This window comes from Trematomus bernacchii, unplaced genomic scaffold, assembly GCF_902827165.1.
Source record: "Trematomus bernacchii unplaced genomic scaffold, fTreBer1.1, whole genome shotgun sequence".
Taxonomy (NCBI): Eukaryota; Metazoa; Chordata; class Actinopteri; order Perciformes; family Nototheniidae; genus Trematomus; species Trematomus bernacchii.
In genome coordinates, this window is record NW_022987739.1 from 6,897,088 (window position 1) to 6,919,292 (window position 22,205).

Sequence of the window (22,205 nt, forward strand, 5' to 3'; positions counted from 1 at the left end):
TTTCTTTATATTGGATGGGGATTTGAATTGACCTTATTGTTTATTCTGTCTCAGTCTCAATGGGATCGAATGTGTTTTATTATGAGTATGAATGTGTTTTAAAGTAGCCTAATTCTATTGTTTTTTATTGTGGACTTCATTGTTTCCTTATGTCTGGACAACTGGACCAAAAATAATTTCTCTGTGGGATAAGAAATTGAATATGAGCTAGCCTACCAAAGATATGTTTCTTGTTTTGTGTCCAAAGCGCCGATTCAAGGTTTAATAGTGGTAGTTTTGGCTTATTATACAGGGGCCCCTGACATTGAATTGATTTTGGTGTCTTATTACCAATATCCATTTTGCCTCCAATCAATGTAAATAAAACCTTATCAAATCAAAATCAAAACTTTAGAACTCATTATTTTACATATACCCAAAAATGTATTCTGGCAAACCTGGACTGTGACGCGTGGTTACTACGACGCACTTCCAAAGGAACCTAAAAAGCGTCCTTTGCTTGTTTGTGGAAGTGCGGTTCTCTCAGGGTTCTCTGAGGGGAAGGGAGGACGCAGAGTCACCGGCAGCGCGGCTGAACTGTGTGTCAAAGTCGGGCTTCATCTGCGGATAAATGGCGCCACCACAGCGGGCAAAACCCAGAGCAAGGCCCGCTGTAACATTTCAAAACAAGCCGGGGAGAGGAGAGGCGAAGGTATGACACCTAGCGTCCATCACACATACTGTTTTACTGCATGTAAAGCTCCATTCATGCTCTCTAGTATCAAACTGTTCTCGTCACTCATGACATTGTTTCACAAATAGTAACCTAAACAATTAGTTGTATTTGTAGTGAGTTTTTATTTTGTTTAAAGGAAAGCCATAATCAAAAGAAAAAGATAGCGTTTTGTCTTGTAACGTTAGCTGACATTCAAACAAAAACAAAAATAAACAAAGGTTACTACAGTTCCAATCTTCTTCACATTGGATGTTGAACAAAAATAACACAATAAGTTAGCGACATGGAGGTGAAACGTGTTACTATTCTTGTTAAATAAATAGTTAGTGTGTCAAAGCAGAGGACTACTGCTCTCTGTTGGCTGAGGTTTTTTAAGCAGCACGAAAAATACAACAGGTGGTTTTCATCAGAGCCATATGGCGCTGGTTTTCATTAACCGGCAACATGACGTCACTGCGGGGTGTGACCGGAAATAGAAAACATTTTTTTATTGTTACTCACATTTGTAAGAAAAAACTGGAAAACATTACAAAAACTGAAAATATAGTTAAGGCTTGCATTTCATTAGGGCTGTGAATTGACATTTTTCCTTATCGAGTCATCTGGCAATCTTTTTTTTCAATTAATCAAATTAATTCATTTAATCTATGATATGACCATCACAAAGTCACAGAGCCAAACATGACATCTTTTAATGTCTTATATATTCCCGATATATACTTAAATCCTTGTTTTATGACAAAGAAAGACAATAAATCATCTCAGTTGAGGCTGTAATCAGAGAATAGTGGCAGTGTATCAATATTTGTGCACGAAGAATTACTAAAACAATCGGTTTTGAAAATACTTTTTTCTCCCGTTTATCGACTACTGGATTAATTCTTTCAGCTCTAGATCAACATTTGTAACCTGCTGTCCATGTAAAATAAACTTCTGGTAATTCCTTAGAACTGTATTAAAAGAACTCACACAGGGTTTCTTTATTGCCCTTCATTTTAACTTCAAATGTTTCCTTGTAACATATTTTGCAATTCCCTGGGTTAAACACTTTGGATCTGTCCATTTATTAACAACATCAAACTGTACAAAATCTATAAAAACATAGAAACATCCCCCACATATATTAAAATATCACTTATATTAAATTGGTGCAAGCAAAACTGGAATATCCAGTAATGTAAGTTACCATTGCATGTCAGTTGATATCTTCCATTACATGTCTGAGATCAACACTTTAAACACAGTAGCAGCATTAAAAACATCTTAGTTTTCACTGTAAGAGTATAAAAAGTTGTAATGGCTGTCAGATGTGGACCAAAGTTAACATTTGTCAGTTGAAAGCAGCAGCATAATACTGCAGACTGACAGTTATCCATATACAATTCTCAGTTGTCTTGCAGCTTTAAATGTCAGCTATACACCTGTGTGCTTATCTCGGCTGTGTCCATTAGTGAAGGAAGTGACTGAGATCCTCTTGAATCTCAGCCTCATCCCAGGGTCCTTGGATGTTGTCCTTGTGCCTCTGCAGTCTGACTAGCAGCAGGGGGCAGAGTAATGTAACGCTCCCCAAGGCCAGGGCTAAGAGCACAGCCCCCCCTGGCCACTGGGACCCCAGACCACCCACTCCTGCGAAACACACTCCTACACACACCCCTGTGAAGTGGCTCGGGGCTTTCTCCCTGAGCCTCTGCAGCAGGCAGGGCCACAGGGCAAACACCAGCAGGGCACAGCTGAGCATGGCGAAGGTGTGCAGAGCCCCAGGTAACCTCGAGGCCAAACACACAGAGGCAAACAGGGCTGCATTCAGGGAGAGGCTGCCTGGGGGGGAGGGCTGGGCGTAAGGGAACGACACCAGGTGGGCAAGCAGCATCATGGCAGACATGGCGTACACTGTGTCGGTACTCACAGACTCTGTTAGTGTCTTCAGAACGGGCGAGAAGCCAAAGGTAAAGGAAAGAAAAATAGTGGCACTCTGTAAGTCAGCTAGACGGGTCCGCGGCTCACAGCCCGACTGCACTTGAGACGTCAGGGCTTGGTGCAGTCCGTAACCCAGCAGAGCGCAGATAAGGCTGCTCCATAACAGCCTCTCAGGGGACAGCTGACCCTGGGAGGAAAGCACAACATAAATGTATAATTATTGTATTTATTTATTTATTTATTCAGGAAGGTGATAGTTCAGTTTTTTTAAGTAGAGTTGTATTACCTACAGTAGATATCCATCCATAAAGGTTTGTCGCAATATTTGTTTGTGTTATTGTGTGACTTTGGAAATTCAAACGTACTCTTTAAAACACTACAGTCTCAAAATTCAGGTCCCCATCTAAAAGGGCTGTCTGTCAGCAAGGTAAAGCTTTGAAAATATTCAAAATATATTGTACACTTCAACTTATTTCTTTCTTTCGTGCCTTTCTTCGTCGAGTAAACCTGCTGCAGAGCCACTATTTCAAGTATACTACTTCATCGAGTGGCGCCGAATGACTGTTTAAATGCATGTTAAATGCCCAGCATTCGGCGCCACTCGATGATGTAGTATACTTGAAATAGTGGCTCTGCAGCAGGTATACTCGACATTGAGAAACGGCCAGTGACTATGACTTCGTACCTTATACAACTCCACTCCAAAATCTGAACTATCCCTTAAAGGCACAGTGTGTTCTACGAGACAGTTTTCTAAAGCTTTACCTGCTCCATGTAGAGCCAGAGGGTGATAAAAATGGCCACACAGGACAGCTGCTCTCCGACAAAGCCTGCCTCTTTCACCACAGTCCAGTATCGGTACTGTCGGATGCCCTCATTCCTGCGTAGTTCCTCCAGGAAACGCTGGTCCACGTAGTTGTCAGGGAACGGCTGTCGCTCCCACAGCACCTTCCTCCAGGGCACAGCTGGACCCGGGGCTCCGTCAGGCCCCATCACCCTGATCACACACACATAAACACAGTCACATTTATGAGCAATAATTGTACATATCCCCAGCTCAATACCCTCTTAATATGACACATTATTATGCTTTCATTATTGCACAATCACCTGAAACTAAGTATCGTTGTTATTGTGAATATATTGAGAAAGAATACAAATCAATATATGTATTAAATGTGGTATACATTTTCCAGTTTTCATTATAAACAGCAAATACAGTAATTATTCCATAATAATAAAGTATTTTAATAAAATAAATTGTAGAACAAATGAGAACATGTATGGATAGTAAAGAATAGACAAAAGGGAGGCTGGATCTCTCTGGATCTGCTAAACAATTAAACTACATTTGAAATGCCTAAATAATAAAGAGGTAAATAAAGGTTTTCATTTGTGGTCAAACAAATCAAGATTTACATTAAGTTATCTAGTTAGATTAGATGCTACAGAATCCTACACACTGGATCTTTTGAGTGCGTCTTGTGCGTTATGATAAGGTCAGATACTATTTTACAAGGGAATTATTGCTCATTGTAGCAGGTGGACGTCAACGTTAAACAGATTAATCAAACGGTTTTTTTCAAATGTTGGCTTGTAAGCTAATGATCTATGTGTCATGTAATTTCTGTATCTAATTTATTGATTTAATTAAGAATGGGATGATAACAGGGTTTTAACTTTTCACTGGCAACCAGTGCTGCTCTGCTGCTAGCATGAAACTATCGGTACTTCCGGCTGTAGCACGATAATAAAAGCACACATATACCAGACGTACATGTGTGTTTATGAACACGAATACATTGATGATTGAGTTTAACAGTCTCCACACACATCTCTAAAGGTTTTCCACCTACTTGAGCTGGGATTCTGTTCAGCGCTGATGCTACAATCTCATCCTGTCACAAAGCCGGAAGAGAAGTGAGCAGTGAGCACTTTAGCTCTCAGCCAGAGACGCCCCCTGCGGGTGGATAATCAGAGAAAAGACAACAGCATCTGTAAAATGTATACTGATGACTTAGATTTTATTAGATTAGATATATTTTATTGATCCTAATGCAAAATTTAAAAAATAGAAAATTAAAAAACAACAATAAAGATATACATATCCACTGTAGAAGATAAACAAAACAGTGAATATATACATATCAATAGTTTAAGATATGTATTTAGAGTATATCTATTGAATACACAATATAAAAATAAACAACTTCATATTTTTCACACTGTGTTTATTTGTTTTAACATGAAAATAAATAAAAATACATGTATTTTTTTCACGGAAACAGACAAATGAAATCAAGTATGATAAAACAATATAATGATGCCTCCATTAAAAAAAAACATAAACATAAAACAAAAATAAGCAACATAAGCAAATTCTATGGGAAAAGTTTAAAACGCAATACTACAACCTCAGGGAGCCCTGCTAAAACACACATTTAATGACTGATCCAGTGTTTTCATGAGGCAGGTGCCCTAGGAAGATGATCGTCCTCACTTTGCATACCAAAAATGTCCTCCTTTTGTTTTTCTTTGACAAGGTGGCGGTGTTGGATATTCGTGGCCCCTTCTCTGACCAACAGACCCTGAAGTCTGTAAAAATGTAATGTATAACTTGTTCACATGTCACTGAAGGTTTGTGTCACTTTGCAATACTTTTATCGTATTGAGTGTGGTACTCTTCGATAACCCTAATCTATATTCTTTCAAACAGGAGCAACTCTGTGGAAAGGCCACCCAAGGCCTCTGTCTCCTTTGTGACAATTCAGGCCGCCTGTAAACCTCACAGGTCGGAGTCAAAGGAGCCACAAACACCAAGCACCATGGTAAATTCTTCCTACTGAAAGAAACCATGGTTGGGAACCTAATTTTAACCTTGCATTTCAATTTAAAAGATAGAACAAGCACATTTCTTACAACGGCTTAGCCTACATTTTCTTACAGATGTTAACTGATGCTTCGTTGTCTCTTACATATCACCCATCGTTGATTTTAGTTGAGGATATCATGTGTAAAGGGAGACCAGGTTTCCAGAAGAATTGCGTCATCCACACAGCGTCTGATAGGCCAGTAAGTGCCTGTATTTGAATCAAAGTGTAAAATTGTTAGGAAAACAAGCCCCAAACCACTTTCTCTTTTTTCAGTTCTCCTAGGCTGCGTCCGCTGTGTATGGCGGGGGGCTCGGGCTCTGCACTGAAGGAGTGTCTCATCATCAGAGCTCTGCACCTCGAGATGCACAAAAAGAAACCAAAATGTGCCAAAGCGAAATAATTTGGTCACTTCCACTTCGTCTGAACTGCTGTATGCTGAAGAAGCTCCAGCTCCCCTACAGGTATCTACACAAGTTTGATAGGATGTCTCTAACGTTACAATAACCAACATGTTTAAACATAGTGGAACACAGGAGTCAGAAAAAGGTATGACTGTTTTATTAGTTTCATTTATACACATTTACAACTGCAGGACATAAGTTGAATAAATATTTTTTTAACGTCACATTCCCTCCAACTCCACCTCTCCTTCGGGGTAGTAAAAAATACTTTTCAGTTCTAAAGTTGACCCAGAAACTTTGACAATCTTCTACTCAGTAACATAAAAATATTTGTTTTCTTTATTTTTGTAGAACTCTGAAGCACATTACAATCCAACACTACATACTTTTAAATTAAAAACTGCAAACCACAGTGAGATAATGGCGGGCAGAATAACAATGAATGGTTGAAAGCACTTAAACAAAGGCATAGGATGATTATTTTCTTACACTCAAAAGGCATCACATTTGTTATTGCAGGGAGAAACAAAATGTACGGCAAAACTGTGTAAAAACTGTCTTATTTTCAACTGAAGGCTGTTGAACTAGGCATGAACTCACTGTGTTCTTTATCTTACAGCTCAGGTTAAATCAGAAGATGGCAACATGAAGCTTCCAGGAGGGTAGTGGGTTACCAAGTTTCACCTGTGAAGCTCAGAATTAACAATAAAACAAATTCTCTCAGCAACCATTTTGAAAAGCCACAGCAGTGTCTTAATACTTCATTCTTCTTTTAACCAATGACAGACAAATCTCTAGAGCTGCTTCCTTCACTCACACATCAGAACACGTTGTGGACCGGTTTCTGATTGGCCCCCCATTATCGTGAAAAACACACTTTGGGGCCCACAGATAATGCTCTAAAGAATATGAATACAAAACACAAGTTGTTCTGTGGCATCAGAGGCAGTGCAATGATCAGATAGCTTGTAATAGTGGCTAATAAAATGTAAATATCCAAAATAATTCACAGAAATATTTTTAAAAGAATGCTGACGTAGCCAAGGCAGTAAGTGGCCCGTGCATAATGAACTGAGCAGTGCACCAATAAAGTAGTGGTAATGACCTTCCAGGTGTCGGGAAGATATAAATAGACTTTAGTCACCAGAGAAACAGGCAGACTCCACATCTCCACACAGTAGGTGGCTGTAAGCAGACACCTGCCAGCAGCACTGAGCTTCACAGCAGAGGAGTGGAGCTAGCTGTCATTAAGCCCACAAATCAATGCAAATGAGAGGAGGGCAGAAGTCTTAATGAGATTTGGCCCCTTGATCCATGGCCCCTTGATTGCTAAAGAGCATATCTGACTTTCAGTATTGGCATGAAAGGGAAAATCTGTCTGAATTTCTAGATATAACAGAAATGTTCAAGGCAATGGAAGAAACACTCACAGCTAATCACAAACAACTGAGGCTTCTCTGTAACAGTATCTTTTTTAAAGTAACATCTGTCTAGGGAAGACTTGCTGTTTAACTGATTGTACTTCCCACTATATCATTTCTTCATCTAGTCTATCGCATATAAAAACATGTCCGAGGCAAAGAGGACATTTTTTGCAATTGGCCACTGGCCTGTTAACTTTAGGCTCTGTAAGAAAAAATATTCATATCATAAACATGCTTGTTATGCTGTGCTTGTCACTTTTTGAAAGAATTACAGCCACTAAGGAAGACTATTAAACAATATACAAGTTTAAAAGAGAGAGACAAAGAGACTTTTTCTGTAGCATGGAGGAGTTTGCAAAGCAGAGGGGTCGATAGTTAAAAGGTCCTGTTCCAAACCAGGGAATCCTGGCCACCAAACTCCAGTGGACCAGGGCAACAACCCTTTGTTATTAATAAGACAAAATGTCTGTTTGTGTATGTGTGGGTGCATAGGACATCTTGTGTTAAAAGTAAGAAACCAGTTGAAAAAAAATCCCAAAGGTGTCTAAGGGCGTTAGTTTCTCTCTCTCTGTCTGTCTTTTCGTTCGGGGTGGTGTTATGTGCGGATTTTCCTTTTATCTTCAAACAGTGATCGGACAAGGTAGACCTGGGTCGCCGCTATCATCATCATAACAACAAGGTTTGTGATGGACCAGAAGTTAACCCTGTCAAAGTTACTCTCCTGGATGTTTCTGTCGCGAGCCTCGAACGCCCGCAGCACCGTCTGGATGTGCACGCTCTTGCCCAGCCGAGCCTTAACGTTGTTGATGGTGTCCTGGAGGAGAGGAGACACACAGGTCAGGGTGACAGAATCTGAAGACTTTCAACATTAATTCTCCATGACACTAAAATCTTTAAAACGTACAGACTTACAAAGCAGAGTGATTGAAATGAGAGTCAGATCTCTATAGGAACTTTAAATTAGTTAGGTATGTTCCCTAATTATATGGGAAATCAACTTCCTGCACAGCTGGAGGATACATTTCCTGTCTTTTGAGTGAGGCTTATGGGACTTCTGACACAAATTACGGCAGTTCCTGTTGAAGAGGCGTTGCAGGCTTTTGTGGCGCAAGCTGAGACAATTGGCTGTCCTTAGCCAATAGGTGAGGGTTCATGAGTGACAATGTCTATTCTTGGGACACTCTCCTTGTGACTTTGCATGTTTAAGGGTATTTCCATGCGCCCAGATTAGTCTGATTTTAGCAGTGCTGTGCCAACATGTGTTTCCTCACTACAGCTTACTGATGCAGTCATGTACTAGAGACTATAGAGAAAGCTATGTTCTAACTGTGTTCAACCTTCAGTACTTTTGTAGCTTTTATCGGCATCTTTGGGATTTTGAGTTTAGGGTTTGTTGCATTAGTAGCTATCCACTTGCAAAGCAAAAAGCAAAAACAATGGGCCACCCAGTTACAGGAAATTCATTAGAAAGCAGGTCTACTCAACCAGATATGGACATGTTTTGCTCTATTTGGTAGGTAGATCAGTCAGAAATACTGCAGGAAAGGGTGGTACTAACAGAAAGAGTCACAGTGATCTGAAAATAGCTGCAGCCGCGGCTTGGTGGAACTACCCCCAGCGTTTATTTTATTGACCGCCTGTTGGGTCACTTTGCACCTCCTATGTCATCTTTAGAGCATAGGTGGCACAGTGACAAAATCATGGCAAACAAGAGAGGTACAAAGTCTGAAACACCCGGTAAGAATAAAACAACACTTTGAATTAACTTCTCACTAGTGCCATTCATGCTAAGGAGGTTCAACACAAACAAACCTTTTGTACGATTATCTATTTGAATATGCATGTCAAGTTAAATATTTAATACATAACATAACACATGGTCTATCTCTGTTCCCTCACCATTATGTCTTCCAGCTTCATGTCCAGTATGTCGGTTCCCTGGACGTACGCCTTCCAGTCGTCTTGTTCTTCTTCTATTTCCATGTTGTCCAGGATCAACTCAAAGAAGATGAGCTTCTCGGAGACAGAGCTGAATGTGTTGTCGAAGCAGAACATGTAGTCTCCATCCACAGTCTCAACACTGGAGGGAAACACAGGTAGTAAGAGCTTACACATGCGTCTGTGTCAGTCATGCATGCATGTTACTAAGATCACCTATGTAACTCACGTGTGTACTCCATCGGACTTGTGGTAGTCACTGAACAGCACTTGACCAGAAGGAGAGGCAATTAAGAAATCTACATCGAGACCTGCTCCATCTAAAACCTGTGGAAAATGTAGGACATCACACTTGAAAGTTAATGGGACAGAGTACATTTGGAAAACTGAGACATAAAAACAATACTGAAAGATTATATGTGGGTTATTATTAACTTCAATCAATCAATTCATCTTAGTATCAGTATATTAAATGTGGGGAGCTCTAGTTTCTCTATCTAGGCCCCCCTTTATTCTACCTTGTGCTCCAGGGTAGACACTACAAAAGACGTGTAAAATGCTCGGCATGTCTCCCACAGGCAATTTATGTCCAATCCCTGACATCACCTAACTACTACAACCACCAGAGAGTCAGACTCATGCAGTGTAGTACACTGTGTATACTAACAGGCAAAACAGGTTCCCAGCCACATGAACATAGAGGTGTGAGCTACATAACCTGTTGGCTCTCTGTCTCATAGAAATGATATGGTCATTTTTTACAAGGGGTTTGCATTAATGTAACCTGTAAATGAGGCCCACAACATGCAGGAAACTATAACAGTACCATATTAAATGTGATTATTAAAAGTGTAATGTTATGTCAATGTTGACTCAGGCTCAGGGGTTATCATTGAATTGGCACAGTCCAGACATAAATAGGTGGTTTGCTCAGCTTACGTTACAATGTATTAAAGTATAATTGTAATTAAGAGAGTTTATATCACCTGGTATTCAATTTCCAGTGAGGCATCTTTCTTCATAGTCTGGAAGAAACACTCCTTGCGACCGGCGGCTAGAGTAAAAGTGAAGTCGCTGTCCATAGACTGAGAGAAGGAAGCCACTAGCACAAACCTGTCCGAAAACAGAGCGACAAACACGGACAGGGCACACGCAATCACCCGGCCTACCTCCATAGCCAAGGCCGCCTGCCTACACGTCCAAAAGAGGGGAAAAAAGGTGTTACAGGAGTTTAAAAGATGAGTGAGTGAAGGAGAGGCTAGTAACGCAAACTAACTTCTGATCAAATGTTCTGGATATCTCACTTGACGGGCCAACGCTAAGGACCCTGCCTGATCAAAACAAAAAACATATATTTAGTTTTACTTCAAACAATAACGGATTAATTCTCTGTTTTATTGGGTTTACTTTGGATTAGATTATTTGTCATCACTAGATCTACACACTAGATACAACAACAAAATTGCAGGCAGATGTTTAGGGCTCTTCTCAAGTTGCACTCTGGGATACGTAGTTTATCTATGCCATGTGGGGTAAATTGATAACACGATGGAGTAAAATAACATAAATTAGATCCTATGTTTTAGCTACAGTTTGCCAATACAAGTAATACATTTTAAAAAGTTAGAGGATTGGCTTTAAATATAAATGTGTGATTACATTTTGATACATTTTTTTTAATTAAGTACACCAAAAAAACATCAGCATCAACATACATCTGGTACATCTGTGATACTGGACATGGAGCATTTTTACATTAGTAAACAAAAACGGTACTCATGTTTATCTATATTATCCACATATTATGACATTTCTCCAATGCAAATCATGTTGTGGGAGACATATGGGAAATGGAGGAGGGGTTATTTCGAAGAATGGAGGGGCGAATAATATTTTTGTTGAACTTTAAAATATCCCCCTTTCCACCCTTCACCTGAATGGCACATGGATAAGGTCAACATAAAAGCAACAACACTGAAACTGAAAACTAGAATGTTAAAATATACTGATACATGTTTATATGAGAAATACACAATACAGATTGAACAATAAAGTTAAGGTTTATTTCAGTGAGCGTTGAGCTCTATTAACAAATGGCTATTTTTTTTAAATCCCTTTCAGGATGTTTTGAGGTATACATGTTTGTACAATATGACGTTTTTAAGGCTATGAGGCAAAAAGTACACAGTGTTCAGATTCCTCCTCACACACCTCATCAAGTGATTTGGACTAGTTGCATATACATTGCCCTTAGAAACAACAAAGGTATCAGCATTAGTCACTTATTGCAACGTTTGACATCAGAAGATTGAGCAATAACCGAAAAATATTGCATGCATTAGTGATTTGCTTATCAAGATATAGGTGACGCGTCCGGCTCCACAGTATAGTCACATACATCATCAGTCCAGGGGGTGTGTTGTTGAAACCACGATGTTGCTACGTGCCCTGTGATTGGTTGACACATTCTGAGCTCTGATTTGATTGGTCGGACGTGGAGCAGGGGTTGAATTTACCGAGTAACAGCGACCCATTTACAGCAGTCGCAAGCTGAAAAAGAAGCGGACAGCTGGTCCGCACAATGACAATTAGCATACCTCTAGTGAGCGTTTTAGCCACAGAAGACAGTCGTTTATGCCTTTCTAATTAACACAGGGCCCCAGCCAACAAAAACAGCTTGTCTTCGGTTTATTGTGTAGACGAGAGAGATAAGACAAAACCCCAAAGAGCGAGGATGTTGGTCCCCGCGGGAAGATAATGAAGAGGCTGCGCGTTTTGTTGGTGTGCCTCATTGTAGCTCTCCTGTGCTGGTAAGCTAAGTCTGACATCTACATTGACATTAGTTATGACATGACAGTTGTATCAACAATTGAACCATGTTTTGTGATTATATTCCTGTCCGTCACGTCGCTCTGAACGAGTGTTTTGCCGCATAATATGATTCAGTCATCAATGTTGAGCGGCATGAGTCTCCTCTGCTACACAGCTAACACTCAGCTAGTGACAGGGTGGCTGTGATGGACAGTTGCCTTTAACCTTCGCATGGGTTTTGTCGGTGCTTGACATGACTGGTTTATGTGTGTTGTTTCAAATGGTTTTAAGTAGGTTAACTAGCCAGCTGTGGAATAGCAACATGGCTAGCTAACCCGAACCACTGAACATGGGCTTTGATAGAAAACGTTACTTATCTGATGGCTGGTAACGTTATTGTTGACCAAAAATATGTAAAAGGAACAAGCTGTGTGTATGCCATTTTTTCATATCAGTTCAAATTAAAAAAGTTATTTCCCTGCAGTTTATGCTTTCAACCTTGAATTGTTCCTCAATTAGTAATGTTTTACTCGAGGTAATTATCTGGAAAATGGTTTCAAATCAACATCATCAGCAAGACGAGGCTAAAATTATGTTAAAAGATTGGTTAGCCAGTCTACGACACCTAGTTGAAATCAGAATTATTTAATATATTATTGTATGAATAAGAAAACAAGCATTTCTTAGTATTTGTGAAAACAAATCCAAATATATTTACTTTGTTATTATTAATGAACGTTTTAAAAATAAATAATGAGTGGTATTAAACCAGTTTCTTTCAATTAACCAATGAATGTCACACATTACAAGACTCAACAGTATGGTGAAAACCTCAGTGTAACATTATTACTTAAAAATCAACAGATTTAACATATCCATTGTTGCCTTCTACAATGTAAATAAGTTGCATTATGTGTGTACTTCCTCTTAACTGTACCTGCAGTAAAATGTGACATCTGGTAGATGAACTGTGTCACGACTTTTTAAAATCTCAGACTCATGGCGCAGGTAACAATATGCAGGGTTTAGAATAATAGGATTACCTGGTCCGCCAACATGCCACCTTTAACAAGATCGGTGCCTCAGGGGCAGCAACGTGGCCTGCTGACTGTTGTGTCTTTCTCTACTGGTCATTTCTTTGTGATGACCAGCTCACTGTCACTTTTACTGACAATGAGATGATTTTGTTTTTTGGGAGACTAAACAGTAATGATCGTATCCTCAAACATATTTTAATGTTCATGTTTTATTGAGCATAACAAAAGATAAACAGGAAAAAGTACTAGCTCACTGAGTCAGACAATGGTAAATACTCCAAATCCCAGACAAAGATAAGATTATTTCCGAAAGAGATCAGGCATAGCTCTAGCAGTTTTTGTGTACTGTTTCATATTCATGGCAGGAAAACAAAGTAGAAAAAAAGAGCATGAGAAAATGAAAAACACAGTTATGTCAGAACAAAGTTTTGCTCTCCCGCCAAAGGATGTGTCCAAAGGATAATTGAACAACAAATGAGACATTATCCCTTGAAACAGCTTTATTTGATTGCATATAAGGTGTTTGCCTGCTTACACCTTGGTGCACTATTTCACTTTCCCACCAACTAATGACCATGCAACCACACGCACAAACTTCATTAATGATGCAAACCCTTTTTAGCGTGCTGCTGTCGGCTTCTCACTCCTCTGTGCCAGCTCTCACACATCCCAGTAGGAACAGAGAAACGGGGAATGCACTCCTTTCTGTAATCCAAAGGTTACCAAGGCAGCAGTCTCTTTAGGCAGAAAGGGGCTCTCTATCGGGAGGCTGGTCGTAAAAGGCTGTTGTGTGAAGTCTTGTTCTCTGTTTATCACTGTGAGACTGATGTATCTGCTCATCTAGAGATCTTTCAGCTGTAGTGTCAGATATGCACAGCAGAACATATCCTGTGTGTGTCATGCTGCCACATTCAGCAACTGTCAGGTCTTAATAAGCTTAGGGTATGCTAGTTTAGGCTGTTGACATCAGCAACACTGGAGAAAGTGTGCTTGTGAACTTGAGAGTTTGTGTGAGGGTGCATATTTCTAGCCATTTTAATTGTCAGTAATGATAGTTCACCACATACATATTTTCTCCACATGTAGACTTTAACTTTAGTGCCTAGACTTCAGCTGAGTGTGGTGTTTGTGCATTTGTGTCTGGAGTAACACATTTTGGGAATTTCTTTGAAACAGTTTCCATCTTTCTTCTTATTCTTTCTTGTGTATACTACCCAAGAGGCAGAAAATAAACAAGAACAAATTGTGTGCGGCTGCTGTACTGTGTCAAAAATATGGTGTTGATGTAAATGATCAGGTGCTCTTCAAGGATAGGGCAATTAGTCAAGTAAGAATATAACTCTATGACTATTTGCTTATATTTAACAGACTCCAAGGTATATGTTTGAGATCTGAAAAAGACACACTATCAATAAGTTGACAACCAACATGTTTTGACTAAATTATTGCCATTGACTTCAATTACATTTTATTTCCTGAACAGTTTGATTTTGATCAATGCTTTTGTACAGGAGCATGCTCAAGAGAAATAGCTCGAGTCCTGTCATAATCCCATTCTGTCCCTGTATCTTCTCGGCGTATTAGTGTCACAGCCATTTAAAGTTACTTGGTATTAACCGATGTGTTAACACTCATGAGACAACTTACTAGCCTAGTGTCCAACTGGGGATGTTGTGTAATATTCTAATAAGTAAAACAAAATTAGCAAAGCATTACAATTGTCTTGAGATTATGCAGTTCAAATTCAATTGTCCAACCAGTGCTGTTAAATGTGATTGTTTCATTAAGTTGTTGTGCTGTTTATTAATCCATAATGTAATTGCACAGAGGCGGTTAAAGTTGCTCTCAGGTACTGCTGTGTGTATTGCTTGTTTGTGATGTCTGTTTGACCAGCATCCCAGGAACAGAACACCATGGGGTTTATCTTGCCCAACCTGTTTCCTTTCCTAGGTCATCTATAGGATGAGGCGCTCTATAGGGGCTTTCACATTCCCTTTGTCACTAGATCAGGATTTCCCAACTCACAGCTCTTGAGCAATGAGGTTTTCCAGCACACAACAAATATGTCCAACAATGATTTAGCCGGCTAATGGAGTTTTTCAAATATAGCTTCAGATATATTCCTCTTCCCTACACAAACACAAACAGTCACTCACACACTTGACGTTTTATGTGTAGGCAGATGTTGAACAACACTTCTCTCTCTATCTGAACCGTGTACTAAAAAAGTAAGGTTATAGCTTGAAGACCCTCTTGTTAAAAGAACTATTTGTACTGACCACATTTTAAAAGTTCCCTTTTTTGGGGCTGTTGTTGCATAAGTAGATCCGCCTTGCGTTGCCCATGTGTGCAAGTGACCGTGGAGATTGTTGTCACTGATCACGGATAATACTACTTGTATTTCCCTCCCAGTAGAGACACCCCCAGCACCTGTACTGGTTACATAGAACACTGACAGAGAAAGAGAGAAGGCTCTGTGTGTGTTTGTGGCTGTTCATGCCATGAAAGACAAGGGGGGTTAGAACTTGAAGGTAACAAAGGCTGCATTGGTTACTGGCAATGTTGCTTACTAAAGCCCTCTCCTGAAGCTTATAACCAGTTGCCTTGTTGTAACTTTATTATCTTTTCTTACTGTATGGCTACTGTGATGTGCAGCATGTGTGACTCCACACGTGGTTGTTTTTTCTCTCCCCGTCTTCACGAGACCACTTCTTTGTTGCTGTATTGTCCTACTGGGTTCCTTGTGAGTGCATTCTGATCTTGGGAGTATTCTTGAGTTTCTGAAGATGTATACTTCTTGTATTCTCCTAGTTTTTACCCCATTTCACCTATTTGAATGGCACGTTTTGTATATTCTGACCAAATGTTGAGTCATGGGTTGCGGTCGAATAGTCCATTTAGCTTAGGAACCTTCCTAACGGAGTGAAATGACCCGGAAGTCCCTCAGTGGCAGCCATGATAAGTGCCGTTCGAATTCTCTAAATTAAAAGGAAAGGAGGTTTCAAACTTCCTTTATAACCTCCTTTAGCTTAGGAACCACTGGACCTCCCTAACCGAAAGGAGAGGAGAAAATGCTGCCCCACAATGCCTTGCGGCCGCGCCATTTGCCGTCACACAACAGTCGGCCGTTCACGGAAACAATCGATTATGAACGAGAAATGATATCATGAAAGTTACGGTTCAAAACGTATGTGGTAAGTTGCCAAAGTGCTTTGTTTTGAACGTTCATCAGTATTATAATCAAAAAGAGAAATATGAACGTTAGTTTTTACTGAAATGATCAAATAAAGTCAACATTTCACAGTCTTTACTGAGCTGTGTGGGGTTTGTTCAACTTTTAAAAAGATGTTTGAATGGTGATATACACAGTGATAGATGTTAAGGACTAACGTTTATAATAAATACATTTGTATTGCTTTTAAGATCTTTTCATAGTTCATACAATCATACGTATTGGGATCATTTGTATTAATGTGGACCGGAGGGAGAGGGTGACGAGCATAAGTTTCACTTTCCTTTTTTATTTCAATTCCAACTTTGGTCATGAAGAATATGTTTCTCTGTTGTCCCCGTTCATAAAGCATAAAACAACAGCATCAGAGCACGGTGCAGAGTTTACAGTAGTCCCTCGTTCTTATTAAACATCCATGTTGTAGTCCGCTGTATAGAAAACTGTAGTTTCCATAGTTTCCCCACCGCAGCAGGCGCACATTTATGACCTCCGCTGGCGCATCATAAACACGTCGGATAGTGAAAGTGCAGTCGGATTCTCTAAAGTACCGCAGTCTCTTCTCCTAAATCCTTTTGAATTCTCCTATCCACTATCCCTTAACCCCATGACGTTTCACTCCGAGGTCAAGGAATAGACGATAGGGTTAGAACTTAGGAGCTGTTTTTTTGGAGTATTCGACCACAACCATGGTCGGTTGGTCAAAACAGTGATCTAACCCAACCTAAGGGTATTGAGATACATTACCGTCATTTATGTAGTCTGAAGAACGTTGTTGGTATGAATTTTTAATGAGTTGCAGATGTATAAACTTCTTTGATAATAACTTATTCATAAGCCTCTACATACTCTACAGTCTGTCACGCTATGCCAGTCGTGTGCATGTGGACACACAGAATACAGATAAGACATGCATGTTCTAATGGAATTGTGTTCAAGTTGGATCCAATGTGTGTTTTACAGACTCATTGCTTTATCTTGCAGTTGAAATGATCTCATCATGTAAAAAAAATCTATTAACAATGGGGTTAATTGATACAGTGAATAGCTCGGAGTCTATGCTGTTTGTTACTAAGATGTTCTCTGATTGGTGTCTGTCCTTATCCTTTCTTGACAAACTTTCTGAGCAAAGATGTAGCATATCTGAACTCTCATCTGAATTGCATCTAAAGTACTCCTTTTCAACATTGTAAATTAAAGCATTGATTAACTTGCAAAAAAATCGTTTCTAAAGCAAACAAAAACAAGTGACAAGGGTTATCTGTTAGAACAAACATGACATTTGTCAAACATGTCAAAAATAACAGAATCATTCTCTTGAGCAAGAAAAACCAGGCGCTTGTATTTTGTTCCAAGACATAGCTCTTTGTTATCCATTCTTTAAGTTTATTCAGTCTCCGTTTGCATTTCAGAGTAAGTAGAACATTTATAATTTAAGTCGGTTATCAAATATTTGCTTGGCTCAGGCTTGTTATTTATTTAATTTATTTAGTTAAAATCCCTTTTTGAATGAAGTTGTGGAGTGGCAGAAATATCCCGGCCTCCAAATAGTTTACTACAGACGTCATAAAACCAATTTGTTTCCTACAGATCCTCTTTAAAAATCATTAAATAATGATGCGAAAACGATCAATCGCCCCAACAGCGCAATTAATATCACGATATCAGCCAAAAATAATCTAAACTATATTATTATATTTTCCAAATTGTGCAGCCCTTCTATCATCCAAATACATTGATTCATCAAAATCATAATAAATAAGTCAACCAAATCCTCAAGTTAAAACAACTGCAATCAATTGGAGAAGGGATATAATTAGCACCCAGTGGGTACACTAGCTACACCTTGTAAATCTGTGACGGAACATGTGGTGATATAAACATTCCCTTTTCTTTAAAGTTGGCTTAGAAACTGGAGGCTCAGTAAGTGAGTCCACGTTTCTGTTGTTGTAGCCGAGTTCAGCCCTGAAGCCTGGCAGCTCTGGTTTTATGTGAGGAGACTGAGCCGGACTGGCACTCCAGAGCCCACCATTGTTCCTGCCCACTGGCCGTGGAAGCTGCAGATCACACTGCGCTCTCTCCCAGCTGCATGGCTCTCTCTGCATTACGCTGGCGGCTTATTATAACATGTAAAATGTGAATTAGTCAGTGAGCCAACACCTGATATGGATCCAGGTGAGATGAGTTCAACACGGCGAACACTTAGTGGAGGGCAGGCTGGGCCGTCACAACAATGTCAAATCCAGATTGAAATGAAAGAAAGAAACCCAGATAATAATAATGATCCGAGGATACTTGTAGTCATATGATTTATGGGATGTGTACTAATCAAACTCCAGTCACAATGAAGTTTAAATGAGCTGCAACAAGCTCAGGAACAGCTAGATAACAGACCAACAAACAAATCTGCTTTGATGTAACAGTTTACCAAATTCTGATTGAAGAGTTATGTCTTAAATACAAAACCAACAATCTGCTGGGAATAATATTCAGTTGTTTCTCCATCTTGTTTTTTACTTCCACTACTCACAACATCTGATATCCCTTTGTGGGATGTACCAAGGTAACTCTTGTTAACCTTGAACAGTGCTCTTCACTGATATCAACAACATTTTTGCATGTGGGTTTTATCTCACTATCTTTCATTACGATGTTGTAGGTTTGTTAATAGTACAGAGATGATGTTAATTGTTGCTGTTCTCTGCGATGAGCTCCTTAACAGTACCATTTTGCAAAAAGACACCATCAAGGTTTGTCTTTATCTTTCGGGAGCGGAATGGAGGTCCTGCGGCTCACATAATGTTTTTCCAGGAACAGGCAGGCCTACACTGAGAGTTGAAAACAGGCCAGTTGCCAGAGGCTCTTTCAGTCAGTAGAAAGAATACCACTGTTTACTGTGCAGGTGAAAAGTATACTGAGGGTGGAGACTGTAAGGTCTTAAAGGTGAAAAGCTGCGTCAAAACACACAGCAGGGTTATTGTGTGTGTGTGTTTGCATCTGAAAGAAGTTAATTGGATTAAATATTTGGCGACTGGGCATTCAGTTTGGAACTTATTTTTGGTTGGAAACTGTTGTGCTCATACACGTAACAAATGTTCTCAGCAAATAGCAGTGCAAGTTGTTTACCAGGTGTTTAAATGGGCATCTAAAACTAGTAAAAGCTTAAAAAGTTCTAGCTCAAGTTGTGTAACATTTCAAGATATTCCTAAATGCTGGATTCTATACCATTAAATCAGGGGTTGTTTAAGTTTCTCTTGCATTCCTAGAAAGAGGCAGTTTTCTTCCCTTCTGAAAAATGCCCTGCTTTCCATTCCTCCCCTCCCCCTCTCTGTCTCTGCTCTTTACTGTTTACCTCATACAGCTACCCTGTCATGCATGTACCATGTGTGGTGGTCTTTATCTCTCTATTTCTCTGTTGAAAGATGAGTTTTGTATGCAGAAAGTACCGTATGCCTTTTACTGTCTGGCTGAGGGCAATGTACAGAAAGATACCCTGTCTGTAGTTGACGCACAGGACAAAAGAACATTGTGTTCTAACTCGAATAATGGCACGTTTTCACTTAAGTTTGCATATAAAGGCATACCAATACCATCAAATCTACTTTTCTCAAATCACCGGCTATATGTAAGATCAAATTATCTTATTTCACAAGCCAAAATAATTAGATTTGTATTGGACATTATATTTAAGTTGATAATATGCAGGGTAGTAGGCTCATTGTTTCAGACTTGCTAAATGTTTAGTATGCTAGTGTATCAGTAATAATGTACCGTTCATATAACTAACAAATCACAGTATTCCTCTCTGTTACCAGTGTTTTAAAAAAGGAAGGAGAAAAAGGTCCTTGCTCATTAGGGGGCCACTGTTTGCATTAGTGAATGTATAGTACATGTAAATGTTTCACTAGGCTGCAGCACTTAGAACACTGTGTACTAAAGTGAATGTTTGATGAGCTTTGGTTCTCCTGCTGTGTCTGACCATGCAAACATACTGACTGAGCACGCATGTATTGTTTTATCCAGACCCCCCCATGCCCCAAAGTGGCTTTTCCTATCAAATGACATTATATCACATGACTGCGTCCTTCAGTCCCATTGTCCTCGGCCGATGTTCCTGATGTCTGATTCCCAAGCCTCTTTGATCCCGTCTGACTGGAGCTGCTGCGACGCTTCACAGTGTCACAGCCTCCATACTGCCACTGTAGGGAACTTAGGTTTGTCTATTTTACTGCTGGTGAATACAGTGTTTCGAAGGCAGTAAACCTATTTCCACCTGAATTCCTTTAGGGTCAAGATGATAGAATTACTTAATTGTATCACTTAATTGTTTTGTATTTAAAGGTCCCATGTCATGGCCATTTCTACTGATCATAATTCCATTGTTGAGGTATACTAAAATAGATTTATATTGTGCAATTTTCCAAAATCGCATTGGTTTCTCATACAGCATCTCTGTATAGTATGTGTATTCACTCTCTGTCCTAAACGGCTTGTTGGAGCTCCTGCCCCCCCCCTCCCTATGAGCCCAGTGGCCGTCTGCGAGACAGCGAGACACAGCGAAACCCAGCCCGAACACACACACCCGCAGCCTGGCTGGGAGTTTGTGTGTGTGTGCTCACACACCGACTCACAGCCTCGCCGCGTCCCGCCGTCTCAGGGAGGAGAAATCGGCGCAGCTGAGAAAAGATTGAGTGTGTGCGAGGAAGTCCGCGGATTGGTCAATTTGGACCAATCCACGGACTTAACGTAACGGCTCCGCGGACGTAACATAACGGCTCCACGGATTGGTCCATTTGGACCAATGGGTCCATTTGGGTATGGGCACGTCACTGTACCCAGGAAGAAAAAGATAAATCTCCAACGAGGCGTTCTGGGGCAGCATAGACAGGTATTTTCTATGTTAGAGTTTTACTCGCTACAGGGTGTACTTTGAGGGTTTGTGACTCTGCAGACCGTTTACATGCATAAAAACCTTCATAACACACAAGGGGACGGGTAATAACCAGAAAAGCATGACATGGGACCTTTAAAACTTGGTGTACCGGTTTGATTTAAGATGGTATTTACATTTCATCTATTGCTTTGATGCATTGTTTTGTAATTAGACTGTTTATGCTAATCACTGGCCAAGAGTCCTTAATCTAGAAAATGTAAACACAATGCTCATTGGTTGGTTGTATACTTTAATTGACTCATTAAACACAAAACAATACGCACAGGCATGCCAACCGCTTTAGAGGAGTCACAACTATCTGTTTGCTCCAAGAATTGACCAAACACTTATTTGCATTTGCAAGACAGTTTATTCACGGTGTATTCAAATCCTTTCTGCCAGTCAAGTCTCAAGGTTTTCATCCAGACCTTAACAGTCATACATAATGTTGTATCTACCTGTCTCAGTTCTTGGTGAGGTTTAAATGATGTTATCTAAAGTGTTGCATCAGTGATTTAGTGGACAACACAGGGTTCTATACAGTTATATTTTTGGAGGAAAATGTCCTCAATGTCAGCATGTTAGGTGAACGTGACCCTACAGTAGCAGCAGTCTTTCCCTAACCAGGTGACTTGGCCTACTTGGCGCTACAGTCACTCTTCCAAATAGAGGTGTGTCTGTTCACTCACACTACATCCTTTTAAAAAGGCTCCTGAAGGATTTGCTTCCGTCACAGGGCCAATAGAGCCAAAGAAGGATCCTTATAGATCAACGAGGTAAACAAGCTTGCATGAGACAAGTTAGTGGCCTTTCATTATATAAGATGAGTTACGTTTTTCAGACCGTAATTATGTGGCTTTATGAGGTAACAGAATGAATTGGTTTCACTCTGCCAGGAACTACTGGGCCTGCGCCAGAGCGTTCATT

The 22,205-nt window shown here is 39.9% G+C and overlaps 3 protein-coding genes across 3 annotated transcripts in view; 1 reads left to right on the forward strand and 2 right to left on the reverse strand.

The window, feature by feature from the left end:
• Positions 1-1,663: 1,663 nt before the first annotated feature.
• pigc (phosphatidylinositol glycan anchor biosynthesis, class C) lies at positions 1,664-4,636 on the reverse strand. The gene is made up of 3 exons (XM_034147109.1): positions 4,489-4,636; positions 3,398-3,629; positions 1,664-2,819 (listed from the first exon to the last, which is right to left on the reverse strand). The coding sequence occupies exons 2-3, from the start codon at positions 3,623-3,625 to the stop codon at positions 2,163-2,165; spliced, it is 885 nt and encodes a 294-aa protein (XP_034003000.1). The 5' UTR covers positions 3,626-3,629; positions 4,489-4,636; the 3' UTR covers positions 1,664-2,162.
• A 1,411-nt stretch (positions 4,637-6,047) lies between these two features.
• tmed5 (transmembrane p24 trafficking protein 5) lies at positions 6,048-10,577 on the reverse strand. Its single transcript, XM_034147110.1, has 4 exons — positions 10,255-10,577; positions 9,498-9,595; positions 9,230-9,410; positions 6,048-8,144 (listed from the first exon to the last, which is right to left on the reverse strand). Exons 1-4 carry the CDS (start codon positions 10,441-10,443, stop codon positions 7,926-7,928), a joined length of 687 nt encoding a protein of 228 aa, XP_034003001.1. The 5' UTR covers positions 10,444-10,577; the 3' UTR covers positions 6,048-7,925.
• A 1,247-nt stretch (positions 10,578-11,824) lies between these two features.
• suco (SUN domain containing ossification factor) overlaps positions 11,825-22,205 on the forward strand; it is a 40,511-nt gene continuing 30,130 nt past the window's right edge. The window contains 1 exon segment of the mRNA XM_034146293.1: positions 11,825-12,078. Within this exon segment, the coding sequence (XP_034002184.1) occupies positions 12,026-12,078 (53 nt within the window). The 5' untranslated portion in view covers positions 11,825-12,025.